This window comes from Brachypodium distachyon, chromosome 1, assembly GCF_000005505.3.
Source record: "Brachypodium distachyon strain Bd21 chromosome 1, Brachypodium_distachyon_v3.0, whole genome shotgun sequence".
Taxonomy (NCBI): Eukaryota; Viridiplantae; Streptophyta; class Magnoliopsida; order Poales; family Poaceae; genus Brachypodium; species Brachypodium distachyon.
The window spans coordinates 10,541,852-10,561,104 of record NC_016131.3 but is presented as its reverse complement, the minus strand read 5'-3'; the positions used below and the strand labels follow the sequence as shown (position 1 = coordinate 10,561,104).

Below are 19,253 nucleotides of genomic sequence, written 5' to 3'. Positions count from 1 at the left end.
GGGATTTGGACATTTTTGGTGAATAGTAGCAGTTTCTAGGGATTGGAATTGGTTTAGTGAACCCGCTAGAAATGCTCTAGACATGGGCGTCTTGTGTTCTTTTTCATCAAATATTCCATCATGCTAGTGGAAAATTTGCTCCGAAGATGTGTCGACAAAATCAAGATGGATACAGGGCAACCTAAGTTGGGCAACCCTATGTACGCAATATATTACAGTCTCGTAGCTGAAGGGCTTTCTTTTCAGTATAGGGTTCATTTGAAGTGTCCCTCCATCCAGAAATATAAGGCAGACACGTTTGTTTTTGACATATACTATTCCAACAACGATGCGTGAATACAAATTTGTCCCACAACGACAAGTGATCGAGAATTTGTTCGACACAAGTGTGCCGCGATGGACATAGTCATCCACATAGAACCATGCCCCAGTCACCATTTGAAGAGATTGCAGGAAAAGTCGTCAAATGTCTGTGCACTTGGTTGTTTCTACATGATAGATGTACTTGTGGTACTCTTGTACCCCTGTACTCAAATTCTTACTCAAATTTACCCAAATATGGATGTATCTATTCTTAAAAAGCGTCTAGATACATGTAATATTTCGACAACAATTTAGAATCGGAGGTAGTACCTTCCAAAAAGTTATCACATTTTGTATAGTACTCGTGCATATTTATTAAATGTAAAACTCCATGCAAAAATTTGCACAAAGTTGTATATTTAGCCATACAGATAGGAAAAAACATATGCCACCTTTTCAATCCAAAGTACCCTTAATTTGTCCTTTTACGGTACAATGTATAAATCAACTTTTCACATGTTTTTGCATGTAGACTTATATTATTTCCTCTGATCCATAAAAAAGTGTCAGCCATTTTGTATTAAGTTAGTACAAATTTTGTACTAAGTGGACGACACTTTACCACCATGATTTTTTAAGTGAATAATACAAATACAAATTCGTGTAAATACAACAGAAAGTACCACCACCATGATTTTTTAAGTGAATAATACAAATACAAATTCGTGTAAATACAACAGAAAGTACCACTTATTTCCCGACGGAGGATTAGTAAATGTGAAAGCTTCGACCAATCAGCCAGCTGGGGATTCCATCGTCAAGGACGACGATCGATTTTGGATGGCGAGTACGAAACCTGCAGCACGCTCGAAATTGACCCAAGATTTCGCAGCTCATGGGCTCCCGTACAGATTTAGCATCAAAATTAGTTCTCTCCTTGGCAACCTTACACCGGAATTCAAGATGGAATCCTGAGATTCCACGTCCGAACTTCCGGACCTTCTCAAACATGTTCATCATACCAACATACCCAATAGATTGCACTCGAAATTGTTCAATATTCAGTGATCGCCACCATTGACGGACAATACTACATCTGAGGAAAAGATGCACACCATCCTCATCCAGTCTAAAACATAGCGGCCACCTGACATCAAGATCAATTTCCGTTCAGTGAAAGGTATTTCGATATTTTGTACATATCAAGAACCACAAGTGACAGCCCTTGTCCTCCAATAAATCCAATCACGAGCTCCATTCACAGCAAAAACTTTTAAACACAAAATTGTACACATCAGCAGTAGGCTGAAATTACAGCGGGGTATGCCGTGACAAAAAGTAGGCAGAGAGAGCTATTATACAGGACAAAACCACAACCGGTCAGATATGAGGTCCCTGTGGCAACTCAAAAGCACCTTTGCAAAATCAGAATTCTAGACCCCCCAAGAAAGGGAACAGAAAGAATACCTACTACAATAAACTCTATTCCTTTTGCCATTCCAATTGGATGCAAAAGACCACATACATCCACATATCCACTGGCAGCTGAGTATATACAAGGTGAAGCCTCCGCAGATCTTCACACAATCTGTGAGTTGATATGTCATACTTATGTGCTAGCGAAACGGATTGGAGAGCTCATACTTTGCACTGTCCTGGATGAAACTAAATTCATCCATCTTTATAGTAACTTCCACTTCTTGTAGATGATTCTCTTTTGGCATGGCCGTGGGCTAAGCCCGTCTCTCGAACACAGATGTATTCTTGTGTAGAAAAAGCAAGATGCCACTGAGTGAGACTTCAGATGGATCATATCAAACAATGTCTAACGAATCTACTATATCCAGGCAAGAGCGCCTCGGTCATTTGCTGCTGCTTGGGGACGGCCCCTGGTTGGAGTTGCTGGTCTGTTCGCATTCAGCTCCTGAAATTCATTTCACACATCACATGGTAAAGAGATGGATTGCAGCAGTCCAGCTAATTCAAATAAAGAAATATATTTTCGAAAAAATATTGTTACCTGCATCCATGTATCCTCAATGTGATCTGGTGAGGTCTCAGGTGATGTGATTGCAGGGGGCAAGGGATGAATAAGTTTTGGAACAACAACAAGATCTCTACCCAAAACCAAGATTGCACCAGCATTATTTGCAGTACCTGTGTAGCTACCATGTCAAGCAATCACAGACAGAGCAAACAGGATGACAAAAGATCATGTTAAGACATATTCGCACCACAATAATTTGTTGCAGAGAAAAGAGTGATCAGGTGGCCTTGAGCAAAACGCTCAAAGCCATCCATCACGCACTCGTGCGCTCGTACAATTAATTGAAGGTCATTGTTGTTGCAAAACTCCATAACACGATCGGGCTGTGTCAACAACTTGTGTTAGCTTCACAAGATCAAACGGGTCAACGAAAAAGAAAGGTGGGATCACCAACATAGGGAGTAGGAAGCACCAACCCCAAATGTAACAAGACCAGGCCCCCGAGCATTTGGTCTTAGTCCTTCAACGCTGTCGTTCTCTGTAGGATCAGACCTGTAAGCATCACAACAAGATCATGGCATCAACAAAAATAAACAGCTAAGGGGAAACGTCAGTTGCAGTTGCTGAAATGCTAACCATAGGAGGTCCATTAGGACAACAGAGCCAGCCTCCATGGTAATTGGTCTTTGAAGATTCTCGATTTGCTCCACATGGTTGATTGACCGACCAATGCCACCATGCATACAGATAATTTTCTTCTCTATTAGTGCAGCCAAGGGAAGCCAATTAAATAGCCTATTCATGCGATGCCATGTCCAGATGCCATCTCTCTCACCCTGTTTTTTGAGCGACGAACACCCATGTAAGGAAAGATAAAAGGTGATCCTGTAACAGAACACGGTATGCAAAGAAACTGTTACCATTCGCTCTATACACTCTATCCGGAAGCCAAACAATGCATTAATGTCTGCAGCCTCATGATTCCCACGAATTAAATGTACGTTTTGCGGATATTCAACCTGAAAAGTACAATTGTATAGATATTAATTTGAATAAATGACCGTAATAAAACAAACCTAAGCGGCATGAAGGTAAGATGATATTTAATACCTTCAAAGCAAGAAGAAGAGACATAGTTTCCAAACTATGCTGACCACGATCCACATAATCACCCAAGAAGAGATAATCAATGTACCTGCAGGTCAACAAGATCATAAGCAGAGGGGGGGGGGGGGGGGGTTCACAAAATAAAGGGAGAAATAAAACATAACAAAGAGCACTCCCCATGCACCATATCTTAAATCGTATCCTATAAATTAAATATATATTTACATACAATTTCACCAATGGTTTGTATTTTATAGGTTTATCTAAATAAACTCACATTTAATGCATTTTGTGAGAGAAGAATTTTTTTGGTTTCAACACTAAGCGCCGTAGCTACATTAAGATACGGTATCTTTCCTGGTAAAAAAAAAAGATACGTCATCTTTCTCTTTCTTCATTTAATAGGGTGCCACATCAGATTTTTTTTCCTTAGTTGGCATTATTTAGATACGGTACAAAGTGGAGCATTTGGACTGCCCTAAACTACTCACGAAAATATTATCTCTAGAACATTACATTCAACGCACATAGGGACAGCTGGATATTTCTGAGGGACACAGAAGGAATAGGGAACAGCACTCATTTGGCAATGGTGTGAAATATGCCCTGCAAAGCTGCAACTTCTCAGAGGACCTAGAGATTAATACACTTCAGGGAACATAAAAGACATGGCATGCTATACCAAAAATTATCCTGCAGTTTTGGCATCTTGAAAACCAACCATGACCATTGCAACAACAAAAACTAGTGTCATTTTTTGTTATGCAAAAGCAAGAACTTACGCAATGTCTCCTGCCGTCGAAGGAGCACCATACTCATCAAATAATCGCATAAGATCACCAAATTGACCATGTAAATCACCAAATATCTTAATTGGAGCTTTAAGTTGCAAAACACTTGGTTCGCTTGAAAATATTCTTTCAGCACTATCACAAAGATCTGCAATCTCATTGCAGTCCAAGAAAAACTGCCTTCGCACAGGAGGCTTCCAACCACGAGGTTTCAACAGAGACGCAATCACCTGGATAAGTATTGGCAAACACAACTCAAGGTAATAAGTAGTTGAAAAGAAGTACAGCAGGCTAGTATCTCTTATCTCCACTAATGCCACTACCGAGCATCTAAACTTTTACAATACAAAGGCCCGTTACCAGAGCAGTTGAGCAACTGGATTTCTATCTTTTTCCATAGATATACTCATATACATGTCTAACTTTACATTGAAGAACATCTATAGTTTTGTTTTGGGTGTGACCATATTTTCCATATGAAAAAAGTACCTTTTTAGGAATACTATTTATGGACATCTGGCGGTCAAGCAACTTTCTTGCAGCAGTTGCATTTTCAGGGGTGCCATAGCTGACCCTTCTTCCTTCATTTTCAAACTGGTCAATTGAGAGTTGTCTGACCATGCCACCTAAGGCACCTCCAGTTTCTGCGGCCACCACCACCTGTAAGAAGAAAAAACATGTCACTAAATGTGATGGAAAAGAAGCTTAAGCCAGGTGCCGCTAACAAGACTGAGTACTTAAGCCCTGTTAGGTTAGGCTTAAAGTGCATTGACCTGCTAAAAGTAAACTGACAAATATAACAAGGAACTGCAGATACAACAAAATACAACAGATAGCCTACTCACAGCTCTGTGGTGCAACCGAACCCCAGGTGGAGGTGTCATGTTCGATAGAGCATTGTCTGGTTTGATGAGGCTTGAATGTTTGCTGCTTGATGTGGAATCTGGAGACTCCTCCTTGTCTGACAAATGATCTGTCTCACCATTAACCTGCCTAGCCTTTACAGCAGCTAAAGTGGCACTAATTGCCTCCGCCTCTGCTGCTGATGCTTCAACCAAGTAATCAACACCTTTGCTTAATCTCCTGTGATAAAAATAATTATGAAGCAACAAATGACCGTGAAATTAAAATTACAAAACTAATATTCCTCCATCCAACAAAGGATGTCTCAACTTTGACTAAATTTGAATGCATCTATACACTAAGTCATGTCTAGATACATCCAAATTTTGACAAATTTGAGACATCCTTTGTTGAACGGAGGGAGTATCAACTTACTACTGAAACTTCCAGAACACATTTATGAAACAAATGGAGTGTACCTCTGTCCCTGCAGCACAGCATTCTCAGGGCTAATATCAGTATACATGTCCCCATTAACAGGAGGAGCAACTGGGGTTCCAAGAACTACAGATCCATCAGGAGCTGATTCTGGAGCTGCCTGTCTTGCCCGATCATCATTGTACGCATACCTTCCAGGTACTCTTCCAGCTTGTATGTCAGTGGCTGCTGCACTTGCCGCCGCATGATTAGCAGCAGTTGTCGTTTCAGCGGCTGCCAGATCTTCAGCCACAAGAAGATCATCTAGTAATACGCCTGCAATGCCAATCCTATGATGTTAGCAAGAAATAAGTAAAGGTGACGTGCATAAACTGTATGAAAATAAATTTATATAAAAATAAAATAAAATCATTTATGCTCAACAGATAAAACTAAATGTTTGATCCAACTAAAAGCATATAAGGAATCATTATCGTATAAACAATTAGAGATGATATTTAGTGGTTCAGACACAGGATTGAGAAAATACTCCCTCTTTTTTCTCAATATAGTGTACTAGGTGGCGTTACGACTTTGACCAAGAATTACTTCATTAATATGTGATTTATGATACAAAAACAATTACCAGCAAGTACTTTTGAAGACGAATATAGTGATGAATTTCATGCCATAAAAATCCCATATTAACAAAGTAATTCTTGGTCAAACCCTTGCCTTAACGAAACCTAATACGACATGTATTGATAACAGGAGGGAATAGTAATATAGTATGAACTAATGTGAACTGCCAAAAAAAAATATTCTCACACACAAAATAAATGTGTAATGGTCAGACTTCAGTCTAGTCATCCTAATGTACTATAATCAGAAAAGGAGTAGATGACTGGTAGTTTATATCACATTAGAAGTTAACAGATGAGATAAAAATTGCATGGCAAGAAATATCAAATTGAATGAAACAAAATTTGGACATTACATCCCAGGGATAATAAGTCCACAGCATCTGTTAGCCATGCAAAGGATTTCATAACTCACCAGAACAGATGCTAATACCTTAAACATCATTCACATGGAACATAGAATCATCCTAGAACTACCAAATGACCAAAATGGTGTCATCTACATACATGATACATATGCAAGTTAACCAATTGTTCATAATGGAGTAACATGTGATGGGCCTTTAGTCATTTCATTGATTTGATCTAGATGCATTGAATATTAAAATATGGGATTTCGTGCAAGTGGGAAAAAATGATCAGTTGGTCATATGTTCATCAAATCAAAATGAAAATACAGAAAACAACTCTGAATGTGTAAAGCGACGGCATGATGACCAGTTTGCAGGAAATCTAACAGTAAATAGATGGATCTTGGTCAATTTTTAGTATCTCACTCATGAACTATTTAAGGGATAAAAAACAGTAACACCAGTCACCTAGCAAGTGGGGTTACTGGGAGGGATATGAGATTCATAGCATCATAAGAAATGTGTTTTAACACATGTAGACATCAAATCTGGAAAATTATTATCTTACCTCCCCGTAAACCTCCATAGATGAAGATTAAATCACCAACAGCAGCTGCAGCATGCCTACACCTTCGTGTAAGTTCAACAGCAGCATCACCTCCTGCTGCATCTGCGCTATATCTTCCTGTCCTGGGAGTTGTGACGACTGACTTTATATCACACCAAACTCCGGCAGCCGTGTCCAGCACTGCAATCAGGTAGAATTTGTACAAGTTATAAGAAACTCATATATAGCCAAAGTAGTCAGCGATGCTTAGGTCTCTAGCTATAAAACCTTAGATGGACATTAGATGATTTCAGTGCTAGCATAAGAGGAACAAAAGCTACTCATATCAGCACATGGTCGTAGGCACCAGCAACAATGAACTAAAGGGGAAAAAACATTCATATAGAAATTGACATAATTAGCAAGTTTAAGTTACTAGTAATCAACAATGTGTTGCTACAAATAAAAAAGAGACTATCCAGCAGGTTGCCATGGATAAAATAAATTAGACTACCCAGCAGGTCAAGCCACCGACGATGCCAAGCTTCACTATTGTGCACTACTAGCGTTCGCAGGTAATTTTATTCCAACTGTGGTGGTAAATGGAACCGTCAACTCTCAACAGTTTGCAACAGATCTAATGGCCCACATGCAAGGGAAGGAGGTAAATGAATCGCCGCGACAGATTGACATCTTTATAAGAGTAAACATGACTTACAAAGTTATAATATTGAAAGTAATTAAGCTATTAAGAATTTTTTTTTACAATTCAGATCTTTCAGAGAAAATGGTTACTAAAAGAAACAGCTTTCTTGTGAAACATTTTCTGCCAATCACCAGCAAAAAGCAAGATATTGTTCATAGTTTCATTGAACTATGAGCTCGGAGTGCATAGTTTCATTAAACTGACAGCAACGTAAGATATTGTTCACGGCGAATTTAATGAAAACAAAAAACAAGTCAGTTACTTCAAAGTCTCAAAACTGGAACCTGCAACACTTGAGGAGTCCTCTACCATCCTACCACCTCCAAGAGCACCTCCTGACACGTGAAGGCGTGCATTCACGAAAACCTAAACAGAAGGTGAAACATGCATTACACAAACATCACACTGCGATAACATTTTTAAAAAGTAGAGATGATTCAATGATAACTTACAGCTGCATGTTGGTATCTGGGTGATGGAGAGACACCAGGGGCAATTGCCCACTCCCAGCGCCCATCTCTGTGTTTTGCAAGGCCATATGCACTTGATAGGGGCTGATGGTTTGAGAAAATGACATATATAAGAATAGAAGCTGTATATAGGACCAAAAATCTATTGTTATTTCTAGAATTGAAGTTCAAAACCTAGAAGTAAAGCAACAGAAATAGGTACTACTTGTATTAATCAAGAACTAGAGACATCTAGACAACTAGAATGAAATCAGGGATATGTACTTTATGACGAATGTATCACTTGTGGCATCATGTGATTTGAACAACTAAACGTCTCCTTTTCATTATAAAAGAAAAGATAGCTACTCATCTTGCAACCGAAATAGTGCTCTCATGACTCAACAATTGCTACCTGACAAACAGATGTGCAATATACTCTTGCCGTCATGCATGAATCACTTTCTCTTGATCCATGTGAGATTAAATTGTTTAGCAGAGTAATAAATTTCTTGATTTTCCATTTCATGGAGTTCAGCCAGCAGTTTCATTGAAATTGCAACTTTAAGATTTTAGATACACGGAGATGCAATATTTGAGAAAATCACTTGACGGGCAATAAGGAACCTTGTTAAGATAGCTTGACATCTGATCACTAAAACAACAAAACTTAACAACATATTACTAGAAGCGCTCCAATATTGCACAGAAATAACTTAATTCCATTTCATTTAGTCATATAAGTTTTGCTCTGGTAAAGGTTCAGCAAATACTAGCACATAAATATATCGATGATAGTTGTTTCTCTTACCACACTATTAGTATCCCTCCCACCGCAAAGTAAAAGTAGACCATCAGAGCGTGCACTTGCAGTGGCATACCTGAACAGCAATATGACTACAATTTAGTGATAGTTTAGCTTAGTCTTTTAAATAATGGAGTACAATTGTGCAAGGTGTTCAAGCCACAGCAATATATTATTTATAGCTCATCAAAGTAATGAACTTCACAACATGAAACACATATTGCTTATGTTAGCACACTTACATGCATGGTGGTGGTCCTTCACCTTCAGGTTCAAGTTTCCTCCATTCATATGGCTTAGCTGCAGTGTCAAGAGCCCATACATCCGCTAGAGGGCGCTTTCCTAAGCAAATGAAAAATGTCCCAATACCGACACCATTCAGCATGGATTCAAGTGCTATCCATTACTATTTAAATCTTGACAAATGTTTAAGAAAGCAATGCCTACCATCATTTCCACCTATTGTTAACAAGAACCGCTGTCCAACCAAGGCCATCACGTGTCCATATCGTGGACCGGGACCAGGTCCTTGAACCACCACTCTATAGATTGCATAGCACCCTCAGAAGATATAATCAAGAAATGTAACTCTAAACTCAACTTAGTCCAGAATAATAATAACCTGTGCCATCGTGGCCTTTGCTGTGTAAGATCTAGAACATGAAGGTCCTCTGCAGATAAACCAGCAGGACCAATTCCACCCTGGATAGCGACAAATGACAAAAGAAAGATGTGAAATCTAGTGTTTGCCTCCATAAAACTTGAGGAAACAATAATGAAAATTCCTACACGAACTTAGCGCGTGGTTTTTACTTTTTCACAAGGTATGTTATAGTTGCCTCAATTAGATTAACTTGGGAAATAGAGGAGGTGTGGTAAGTGGTAAACAAGGTGCGGATGCTTTTCTATATTATATAAAATTCCAAACAATAATAAGGCTAGTCTGATCACTAAATTGGTGTGCGACTAGTAAACGCAGAAATACCTGAATAACAACCATGGTTCCAACTGCAGTTGCTACATGTGCAGCTCTTGGTGAAGGAGGCTCGCCAAGTGGAGTAAGCCTGACAAAGTGGTGTTATCGTTAAGTTGGTTTGCTAATTTGCTGCGCATTAAAAACAAAATTACCATGCCACCCCGAAAGACGAGAGTTATAGGGATTTTACTGAAGTAGATCCAAGACACTTATTATGGATCGGAGGGAGTATTGAAGAAAAAGAAGGCAGGAAAGGAATTATGGAATACCCTACCTGCTCCACTTGTTTGATAACACATCATAACAGTGGACATCAGCTGTAGCGCCAGCAAGACCTGCAACCAAGGAGATCCATGAGATATCCACCTATGTGTTTGGGTGGAGGACAAAATTAGCACTCTATGCCAGGTAAGATCATCTACTTTCTCATTCCAAAGCATGATTTGGACACTGGATCAACTAAACTTCTCTGTTGCACTGCAAAAGGATTTTTTCCATAAATTGAAAAAAAAATGATAGACAAAGAAGAAAGCCGGTAATTTCATGTCAACATCGAGTCTTGAAGAAGTTTCATTCCCTGCCTAACTTGTCTAGAAAGAAAAGGTTTCTCCGGCTATATTGATAGAATAGGGACAACATGGAAACTCAAATAACAGTATCACACCCAATTGAAGACGGTAAAATGTTCCTGGCAACCAACCGACCATAATCCTAAGACATTTGGCAACTTTAGATGGCAGCAATGAAAGCAGCACTGTCCATGGAATAAGGGATTCATTAAAAAACTATGACATGCCACTACTCAATTTAATGGCACCAAAAAACCATTGCACATTCCAGCTCAGGGAACGAATTTGGTATCAGGAACGAACCAACATCATCTACATTCAGCATATCAGACGACGAAATTAAAGTCAACAAAATAGCTCAGATTTAATTCCCAAACAGAGGTCGTATCTGAAATTCACCATCTTTCAGCTCCCTAGTCCTACTCAAAGCATAATTTAACCAAAAAATACCACGGTTTCTCCCTAAATCCCCTGAAGCCTACAAATTCATTTCAAACTGAAACCTCAAACTTTGTAAACCAAAAAACGTTCCAGGTTGCAATCATATCCAGCCGCAAGGGAAAAAAAATCCTCTAATAAGTGGTTCTAGCGACGACATAACACCTATCAACACAGGAAAGCATCAGAAATTACAAGAAATGGGATTAAAGGCATACGGATCCCAGCGCTGCCAGCCGAGGAGGGCGGTGTTGCAGAGTTGCCCTCCAGAGCGGTGGCGCCGCCGAAGAGGATGAGCCGTGGGCCGACGTAGCTCTGCGAACCCTCCTCCCCGACAGCCGGCACTGACGTGAGCGTGTGCCCGCACCGGCACCCCGGGCCGTCCTCCTTCTTCTCGATCACCGCGGTGACGGCCGTGTACCCTGGCGCCGGCCTCGGTCCCGAGCCTGCGACAGCTGGCGAAGCCGGAGCTGCCGTGGGCGTCCCCGGCGTGGACGGGGCCGACGAGGAGGAGGTCTCGCTCCCGGAGCCTCTGCCTAGCGCGGCCGCGGCCGTGGTGGCGTCGGAGTCGGAGTCGGACTCTGTCGTCATGCGCGAGTCCACGTCCATAGCCTCACTCTGCCTCCTAGGGTTGGCAGGCCTCGAGATCCCCACCTACGCGCCGGCGCCCGGCCTACGAGGCGCGGGCCGCCGCGGCCACAACCGCCAGAGCCCGTGAATTGGCCGCCGGAACCCTAGATTCCCCGCGGGCGGGGCAGCGAGATTCGGGCTGCCGCGGCACCGCGCGATTTGTCGGGTCCCGCTTGTCCGGCCTGACGCGATGCGATCGCCGGGAGCGCTGGCGGGAGGGAGGGAGAGAGAGAGCGCGCGCCAAGGCGCCCACCCCGGGAGATTTGGAGCGAGAGTGGGAATTCGGGAGGCCGGCCGGGCGGTGCGCGGCGCGGGGGTGGGATGGAACGGGGAATTCGGGGGATCCCTGGGGGGCAAGGTGCAAATCTGGGGGTGGTTTGGTTTTGGTTGGAGCGGAGGAGACGAACGCGGGGACGGAGAGGGACGAAGGACGAGGAGAGAGAGAGGAGAAGGGGAGTGGCGATTGGCGAAAGAGAAAGAAAAAAAAAACATTTTGGTTTGGTTTTTCCTTTGTGCGGTTCTGGCCTCGACGCGGCTTTGTTATTTCGAAATGCAACTCTCTCCGTTGCCTCCGCTGCGTGAGGCAGAGCGCGCTGCGTTGCGTCTTGTTGGATTCGCGTACGGCATGGCTCAGCATATCTATGGCCGCGCTACTCTCTCTCTGTTTCCGATATTTGTTGGCCGTCCAATTTTTTAAAATTGATCTAGTTTACAGAAGAAGACATCGATGGACGGATGGACCTTGTGATCTTAATCTGGCACCATGTTTGATCTCTTTTGCTGTAAGCTTAGTCAAAATTTAAAAAGTTTGACGGTCAACAAATATTGTACTCCTTCCGTTCCGAAATAACTGACGTGTATTTGTATAAATTTTTCAGACGGAAGAAGCAGCAAGTCGTGTACTTTAAAATGGAGTGAGTACAATTTTTCGGTGCTGATGATGCACTTAAGCCGTGTCAAGATCTCAAAACCCAGTCGTTTATTTAGTTCAATATTGGGCTCTATATACTAGCATCTATGTTTAATTTGAAGCCTATTACCTTCTTCCGTTTCCGTCTGAAGCAATGTGCCTATACTTTACTTGTGGTAAAAAAAATGTCTATACTTATATTTTGGAATGGACGGAACCATTTCATCCCATCATGGTGTGCGTTGTCGGAATGTTTAACACACTCTCCTTTGGGACCTATATATTTTTCTCCTATTTATACCACCATGGCCAAAACTGCATGAAATATAGCTTGCCACAAAAAAATACATATAACTCTTTATGAAAAAAATCATAAAATTTTCATTCAATACAAGACAATGTCTTCTGAACAACACGAACCACAACATCTAACTCGGAAACCCAAACTTCTTCCAGCTGGTCGGACACATAATTCCTACTCATAAAATCGGAGCTCCCGACCTTAAACATAAACTTTCTACCTACAAGGTCGAAGCTTCAATCACATGAGCACAAACATCCTATTAATGAAATCCAAGCTTCCAACTCACATGGCTACAGCTGTAAGTCCCCTTACCCCCACAATGATGTTAACTTTAAACGAGTGAAAAACAACTTCGTCTAACTCATTTAACCCTACCCATAACCTATGCAAAAGTCACTTAAAAAAGGAATTAGTTATGTCTCTTCCTTTCTCTTCCACGATCCCACGGTGGCGGCACAACAACGAGCATCGGAACCCGTTTTGCACTCGCTCGCTTACGACATGGACTTACTTCTACCGTAGAAGTTGGTGTGCTCCGAATTTGTTGCTTTGGCACAGTCACAAAAGCCCTATTTTATGAAAATATTTGCAGCTCCATGTAATGACCGTGGAATTTATACACACACAAGTATTTTGAAATATTTTGGGACATCAATTGGTATTTTCACCCAACATCATTTGAGCCGGAGGTAAAAAATAATTACCAAAATGGAACCCGCCTCACAGGTGAAAGTGCATTGGATGCCGAGGCTTGTACACATTACAAATTGTCGTGCATGTGGTAGTTGTCTAGATGCTTGTGCCTGTGGAACTACTTGTCTATATAGTACTACTGCTAGACTACTAGTACTGCTATTTGGACAAGACAGTTAGCAAAGGTAAAAAAAGTGTGAGAGAGGTGATCTGGGTACGCAAGGAAACGTTGGGTACGTAGGAAACAGAAAAGCGGTTAATTTTTTTATGTGGCTGCCTCGGCAGCCTCGATGTCCCTTGCCACGCACCAATGCAGTGATTCCGGTGACCCGGTCTGTCCAACGGAGACAGCTGTGGCGGTGGCGCTAGGACGGCCCGAATTGCAGTAAAGACACGCCGGCGCAGCAGCACATCGCGTTTCAGTCCTCGGAACATTCTTTTCAATAAATATGGTCCTCGAGACTTGACTCACGATGCAACGTCCTTCCTTTGGAATGTGCATCGTGTGGACGGAAGCTGGGCGCCGGCGTGGTTGTTGCGGTGAATCCCGAAAAGGAGTATTTGTCTGGAAAATTAAACTCATACGGAGTATAGACAGCAGTCTAGACTAGAGAAGTATAATACAGTTTTTTTTTAAACCGTGTAGTAAATCAAAATTGTGTAAAATGGACGTATCTATAAACTAAAATACGTATAGATACATGTAATATTTCAGCACTAAATATGAGACGAAGAAAATATAATATGACCAGTAGTACGGTAAGCTATGGTAAAAATTTACCTAACTTGTTGTGCAGAAGTCTGCAAGTTACGCTAAACGTAGGCCTCGCCCCCGGTACAGCCTTCTTCAGTCCTTTGCACCTCCGGTTCTTTCCCTTGTCCTCCTCTCTGCTATTACATGCTTCGTGATGGGCCCGTGCCACGAAGATTTACGCTACAAGGCCAGCACGCCCCAGCATTTGTGCCCTGGATTTCTGGCTGTAGCACATACTGAAGAAGAGTTCTTGCACACCGGCCGTTTTGACGCTCGCCTTGAGCAAATCGAAAAATGAGCAAACCATGTCAACTAATTAAGTGATTCTTGGACTGATTAATTAAGAAGGCTTCTTCATTTATGTTAGAAGTCTAATAAAGGGTTAAAAGCAGACGTGCGTTGCGGTGGTCGTGTGAGTGAAAGAGACGTGATCATCGGCTTAGATTCGGCACGTACGTCCAAACAAACAGAAAATCCTCGCTTACAAACAGAAACCAGTCCAAGTTCACTGGCTAGACGCCGATAAAGTGTTTCCAAATAAGAGAAAAATACGCCCATGATCCTAACGTTATTCGGGAGTCCTAGTTTAAGAAATTGTATATGCTTGGTCCTAAACTCACATCCGCGGTGGCACGGTAACCAAGGAGACGTCGGCACTGCAGTAAACCCCACACGCGTCTCTGGATTTGGCTGGTCACAGTGCAAGTAACTTGGGTAGTAACATAGATGTCAACTAGACATTTTGGTGACATGGCATGACAATAAATAAATAAATAAAGAGAGTGAGGTGGTAACTAAATATGTTACCATAACATCACACAAATCAAGACAAAATGAGTCTAGAAGACAATTAATGACACAATACATGACACCACACATAAGTTAATAATCACTACGAAGGTAGTAACTTAGACTAGCAACGTATGCATGTTAGTACTAATTTAAATTAATCCCCACTATGACCAGCCTTATACAAAAGAAGAAGGCTCGTCACTGGATGCTGCGCAAGGAAGGAGAAGAAGGTTCTCGACTTGATCACCAGAAGATGGTTGCCAGCTCGTAATTCCAGTTCGCGTGGCTGTGGATTGGATTGCTGAATCCACGAGGTGGACCCTTCAACATCATTCATTGCTGAATCGGACTGACTGGCGGCCACCTGTACCCAAAAAGAGGCTTAAACAAAAGCTGCTCTCAGTCCGTACTTAGCTCAAACAATCAGGTAAAAAAGCCTGGCACCTCAAACGCTAGCTCCTACTTACTGTCTGCTGGGTCCCGCGCACATGAAGAAAACGCCAGCGAGCCAATGGACCCACCACCGCTACCCACGAATTTGGATTAGATTATAGGAGTGTCTTTTCACTGGGGACACCGTACTGTTTCTCGATTATAAACTCGCTACTAAATGCACTACTACTTGAAATAACAATGGTTATATGTTGGATGATCCGATGTCCCCAGGAAATCCGTGCGTAGCTGGCCGTGAGGAACGTGTCAACATTTGCCAAGTCACAGTCGACAGCCGCCGATGTAGAAGCAATCTCCAAGTACTCCAAAAGTACGAGCTGACCGGTTCTTCGTTCCCGTTGCTGTTAGATTCTTGGAATCTACAAAGGTTAGAGTAGTAAATTATCTGCCCGTTCGTAAGCCTGCACGGTAGTTCGTTGCAGTGTTATGTGAAAACAGAAGCCGCTCGTGCAAAGAAAATTAAATTAGTACGTATACCTACCAATTTTGTCCGCGAGGAAGACCAAAACTGTAATCTGCACAGGAAATTTGGCATGCATGAATCCATGAAAGTGACACCTCTCCGACGACGTGGCATCTTCTCCCGAACCCGGAGACAAGCTGATGCAGTCGAGCCGGCGCAGGCAATGCAGGCATGCCAGCCTGCCGAAAAAAATACTTGCTCCGTTCAACAAAAATGTCTCAACTTTAATTAAATTTGAATGCATCTATACACTAAGTTATGTCTAGATACATCCAAATTTTGACAAACTTGAGACATCCTTTGTTGGACGGAGGGAGTATTTGTTTGGAGTAAATTACCAAAAGCTGAAGTAAAGTGGTACTCCCTCCGTCCGTGACTTTCTATTACATATATCTAGATGACTTTTAGACATGGATACATTCATATTTTAACAAATTTGGGTCACTTAATATGGGACGGAAGAAGTACTAATTAAGAAAGTGCAGTACTAGCATTCTTTGAAAGCAACTAGGACATGACTTTATGACTAAGAAACAAACTGACACGGATCATAAAGAAAACAGAGACTACGGAACTTCATTAGTTAAAGAGAAAAAGGCACGGTAAAAAGAGGAAAAAAAACTAGTACTCCTATATCTCGTAAATGAAATTATAAATCGTCCTCTTTGATAGTGCATGTCAATGTTTTCCAATGCTTTTAGAGTTCCAGTGATGAAACTACAAGTGTTAGGTAATCAAATCTACACCTAAAGATTTTGAAAAAAAGACACGTGTCTCCTCCTAAGATAGATGTCAAACCAACACTTTATCAGGCCATCTAGAAATAAGACCAATTACAAGAAAAATCGTAACGAGAAAACTGATGAATTGTTTGCTTTTTGTCCAAATTTTTCTTACCAAATTTTTGGCAATTTATTGGTCATTGTTTGATTGATTGCCAATTTTTTGATTGTCAATGAAATGTTGCCACTCACCCAACATCTTCCTTTTACAATTCTTGCAAAAAATTAGCCAACCATAGACAAGCAAATCTCATCCAGTTTAGTAAATGGTTGGCAATTGGTGCTTCCTCCGATCCATATTAGTTGTCGAAATATTGCATGTATCTAGACGTTTTTTAGTCATAGATACATCCATATTTGAACAAATTTGAGACAATTAATATGGATCGGAGGGAGTATGATATATATAGACGGGCAAAAACAAAACATACTCTGAAATAACAACAAACTTATCAGTACCATTGATGAATGACCAAGTGTTGAATCAGGAGCCATTGATCGTTGGGAGAAAAACACCACTAGTACAGGATGTAGGCTCTGATAACCAGGATGGGATAGGGTTGGAGCTGTGCTTGAAAAATACTCCGATGGTTGCCTCAACTTTGTTCTATAATATAAGGTGTATTAAGTTTTGTTAAGAAAAGATTTTGATCAGTAATTATTATGGGTACCTTTGGTTTGTGACAAAGTTTGCTACCCAAATTTACTAACCATTGGATAGCCAAAATATTGGTCAAAAATTTCTTAACCCTTAGGTGGCCAAAAATTTGGCAAGATTTCTGAAGGGATTGTGAGGTGAATTGGTAAGATTCATTCCATGGACAACCAAAATTTCAGTAACCAACCAAATAAGGACCAAATTTTATAAGCTGCAAAATATTTTGGCAGAGCAAACTTCGTCACAAACCAAACATACCTTATATTATGTGACTAGCAAAATATGAAACCACGGCTATTAGTAAGCATTTTTTATAACACATTTACGTTCTTAATTAATATCATGTCATATGAACCACATATTAATGTTGTAACTTTAGTCAAAACATTGTTTATAGAAACTTAATATATGTACTATATTACGAAACAAAGGAGCATAAATGTAACCTTTACGCTGATTCATACGGAATCTTGTATCCAACGAATCATGGAACTACATGAAACCTAAAACAGCGACCCTAACTCCTGTGTAGGGATTGCTCACTAAATTTTTCAGCCCCTATTTCAATTCAATCTTTAGCAATAGCCCTTAAATATCAACCCTCCATCATCATCGTCATCATGGAAATTTCTTTCAAATAAGGGTCTTGTTTTTTTTGAGGGAAAAATATGGGTCCTGTTTTTTTTTAGAGGAAAATATGGGTCCTGTTGAAAACGTTTTTCGTCTTGTTCCCTAGAAACTAATTTTTTTTCTTTTTTTCTTTTGAGCGACTTAGAAACTAAATAGGACCTCGTTGAATATGCTCTAATTCCCGGCCTTGGGCTTCGCAAATATAGTAAAATTGCACATGGGCTGGGCTCTTTCTAGCCATGCTTACTCAACCTACTAGTTTAGGCCCAAAGGAACTCAAATAGGAGTAGGGTTTAAGCTTCTCGTCCCCAGTCCCCACACAAGAGAGAGCTAGAAGCCTCCGATTCAGTAAGCAAAAAACCCAAGCCATGGGAATCGCCGCCTCCGCCGCCTCCCCTCCACCGGAGGCCGCCGCGCCTGCCGATCCACCAGCCAAAGAGAATATCCCGCTTCCCACCGCCGCATCCGCTGCCGCTGCGACCCCAGAGGCCATTGATCCACCAGCGAAAGAAGAGACCCAGTCCACCGCCGCCGCAGCCGCAGCCGTAGCCGCAGCAGATGCTCCCGGCGGCGGCGCGGAGGAGGCGGGGGAGACGGTGGTCTTGGACGCCAACGCGGAAGCCGGCGCGGAGGAAGAAGGGGAGTGCGGGTTTTGCCTGTTTATGAAGGGCGGCGGGTGCAAGGAGGAGTTCGTGGCGTGGGAGAAATGCGTGGAGGAGGCGGAGGTCGAAGGCGGCGACGTCGCGGAGCGATGCTACGAGGTCACCGCCACGCTGCGCAGGTGCATGGACAAGCACCAGGACTACTACGAGCCCATTCTCCGCGCCGAGCGCGCCATGGCGGAGGATCTCGAGGCCGCCAAGGCCAGCGAGGCCTCCGAGCCCTACCCAGGCTCGCAGCCTGCGGCGGCCGAGGAGGAACAAAGCGACAAGAAGCAAGCTGAGGAGAAGGAGAAGGAGGATCTCGCTGCGTAATCCCACACCTAGGTGGGATCTTGCAATTTTTTGTGAGATTTGGGGCATCCTACATGTCGGTTTTTTTTCTGCAAGATGGGAGAGGGTGGTTTCTCGAAGAGAATGATTGATATTCTTTGGGCAGAAATTATATACAGTACGTTTTCTGAGTTCTAACTCATGGATTATATGGAGAGATTTAATAATCCTGTGAATGGATACTTTGACATGATTGCCGATGACATTTAGCTCTTGTGACTTGCGCTGATCTGATGCTTGTTTAGCAAACAATTGACATTTGA

At 41.9% G+C, this 19,253-nt stretch overlaps 2 protein-coding genes across 3 annotated transcripts; one reads left to right on the top strand and one right to left on the bottom strand.

Moving 5' to 3' along the window:
- Positions 1-1,528: 1,528 nt before the first annotated feature.
- LOC100836219 (serine/threonine-protein phosphatase BSL2 homolog) lies at positions 1,529-12,008 on the bottom strand. Of its 2 annotated transcripts, XM_003561819.4 has the most exons (21): positions 11,148-12,005; positions 10,197-10,257; positions 9,932-10,010; positions 9,569-9,648; positions 9,394-9,488; positions 9,189-9,288; positions 8,953-9,022; positions 8,145-8,246; positions 7,977-8,058; positions 7,008-7,187; positions 5,511-5,784; positions 5,034-5,271; positions 4,678-4,848; positions 4,180-4,418; positions 3,401-3,485; positions 3,211-3,309; positions 2,927-3,126; positions 2,767-2,842; positions 2,538-2,673; positions 2,324-2,460; positions 1,529-2,227 (listed from the first exon to the last, which is right to left on the bottom strand). In XM_003561819.4, exons 1-21 carry the CDS (start codon positions 11,536-11,538, stop codon positions 2,141-2,143), a joined length of 2,982 nt encoding a protein of 993 aa, XP_003561867.1. In that variant the 5' UTR covers positions 11,539-12,005; the 3' UTR covers positions 1,529-2,140. The 2 variants fall into 2 exon arrangements, with proteins under 2 accessions (XP_003561867.1, XP_010232097.1); XM_010233795.3 differs by having other exon boundaries at positions 2,927-3,309; positions 11,148-12,008.
- A 6,294-nt stretch (positions 12,009-18,302) lies between these two features.
- LOC100833459 lies at positions 18,303-19,195 on the top strand. The gene has a single exon (XM_003561811.4). The coding sequence runs from the start codon at positions 18,367-18,369 to the stop codon at positions 18,970-18,972; it is 606 nt and encodes a 201-aa protein (XP_003561859.1). The 5' UTR covers positions 18,303-18,366; the 3' UTR covers positions 18,973-19,195.
- Positions 19,196-19,253: the final 58 nt, after the last annotated feature.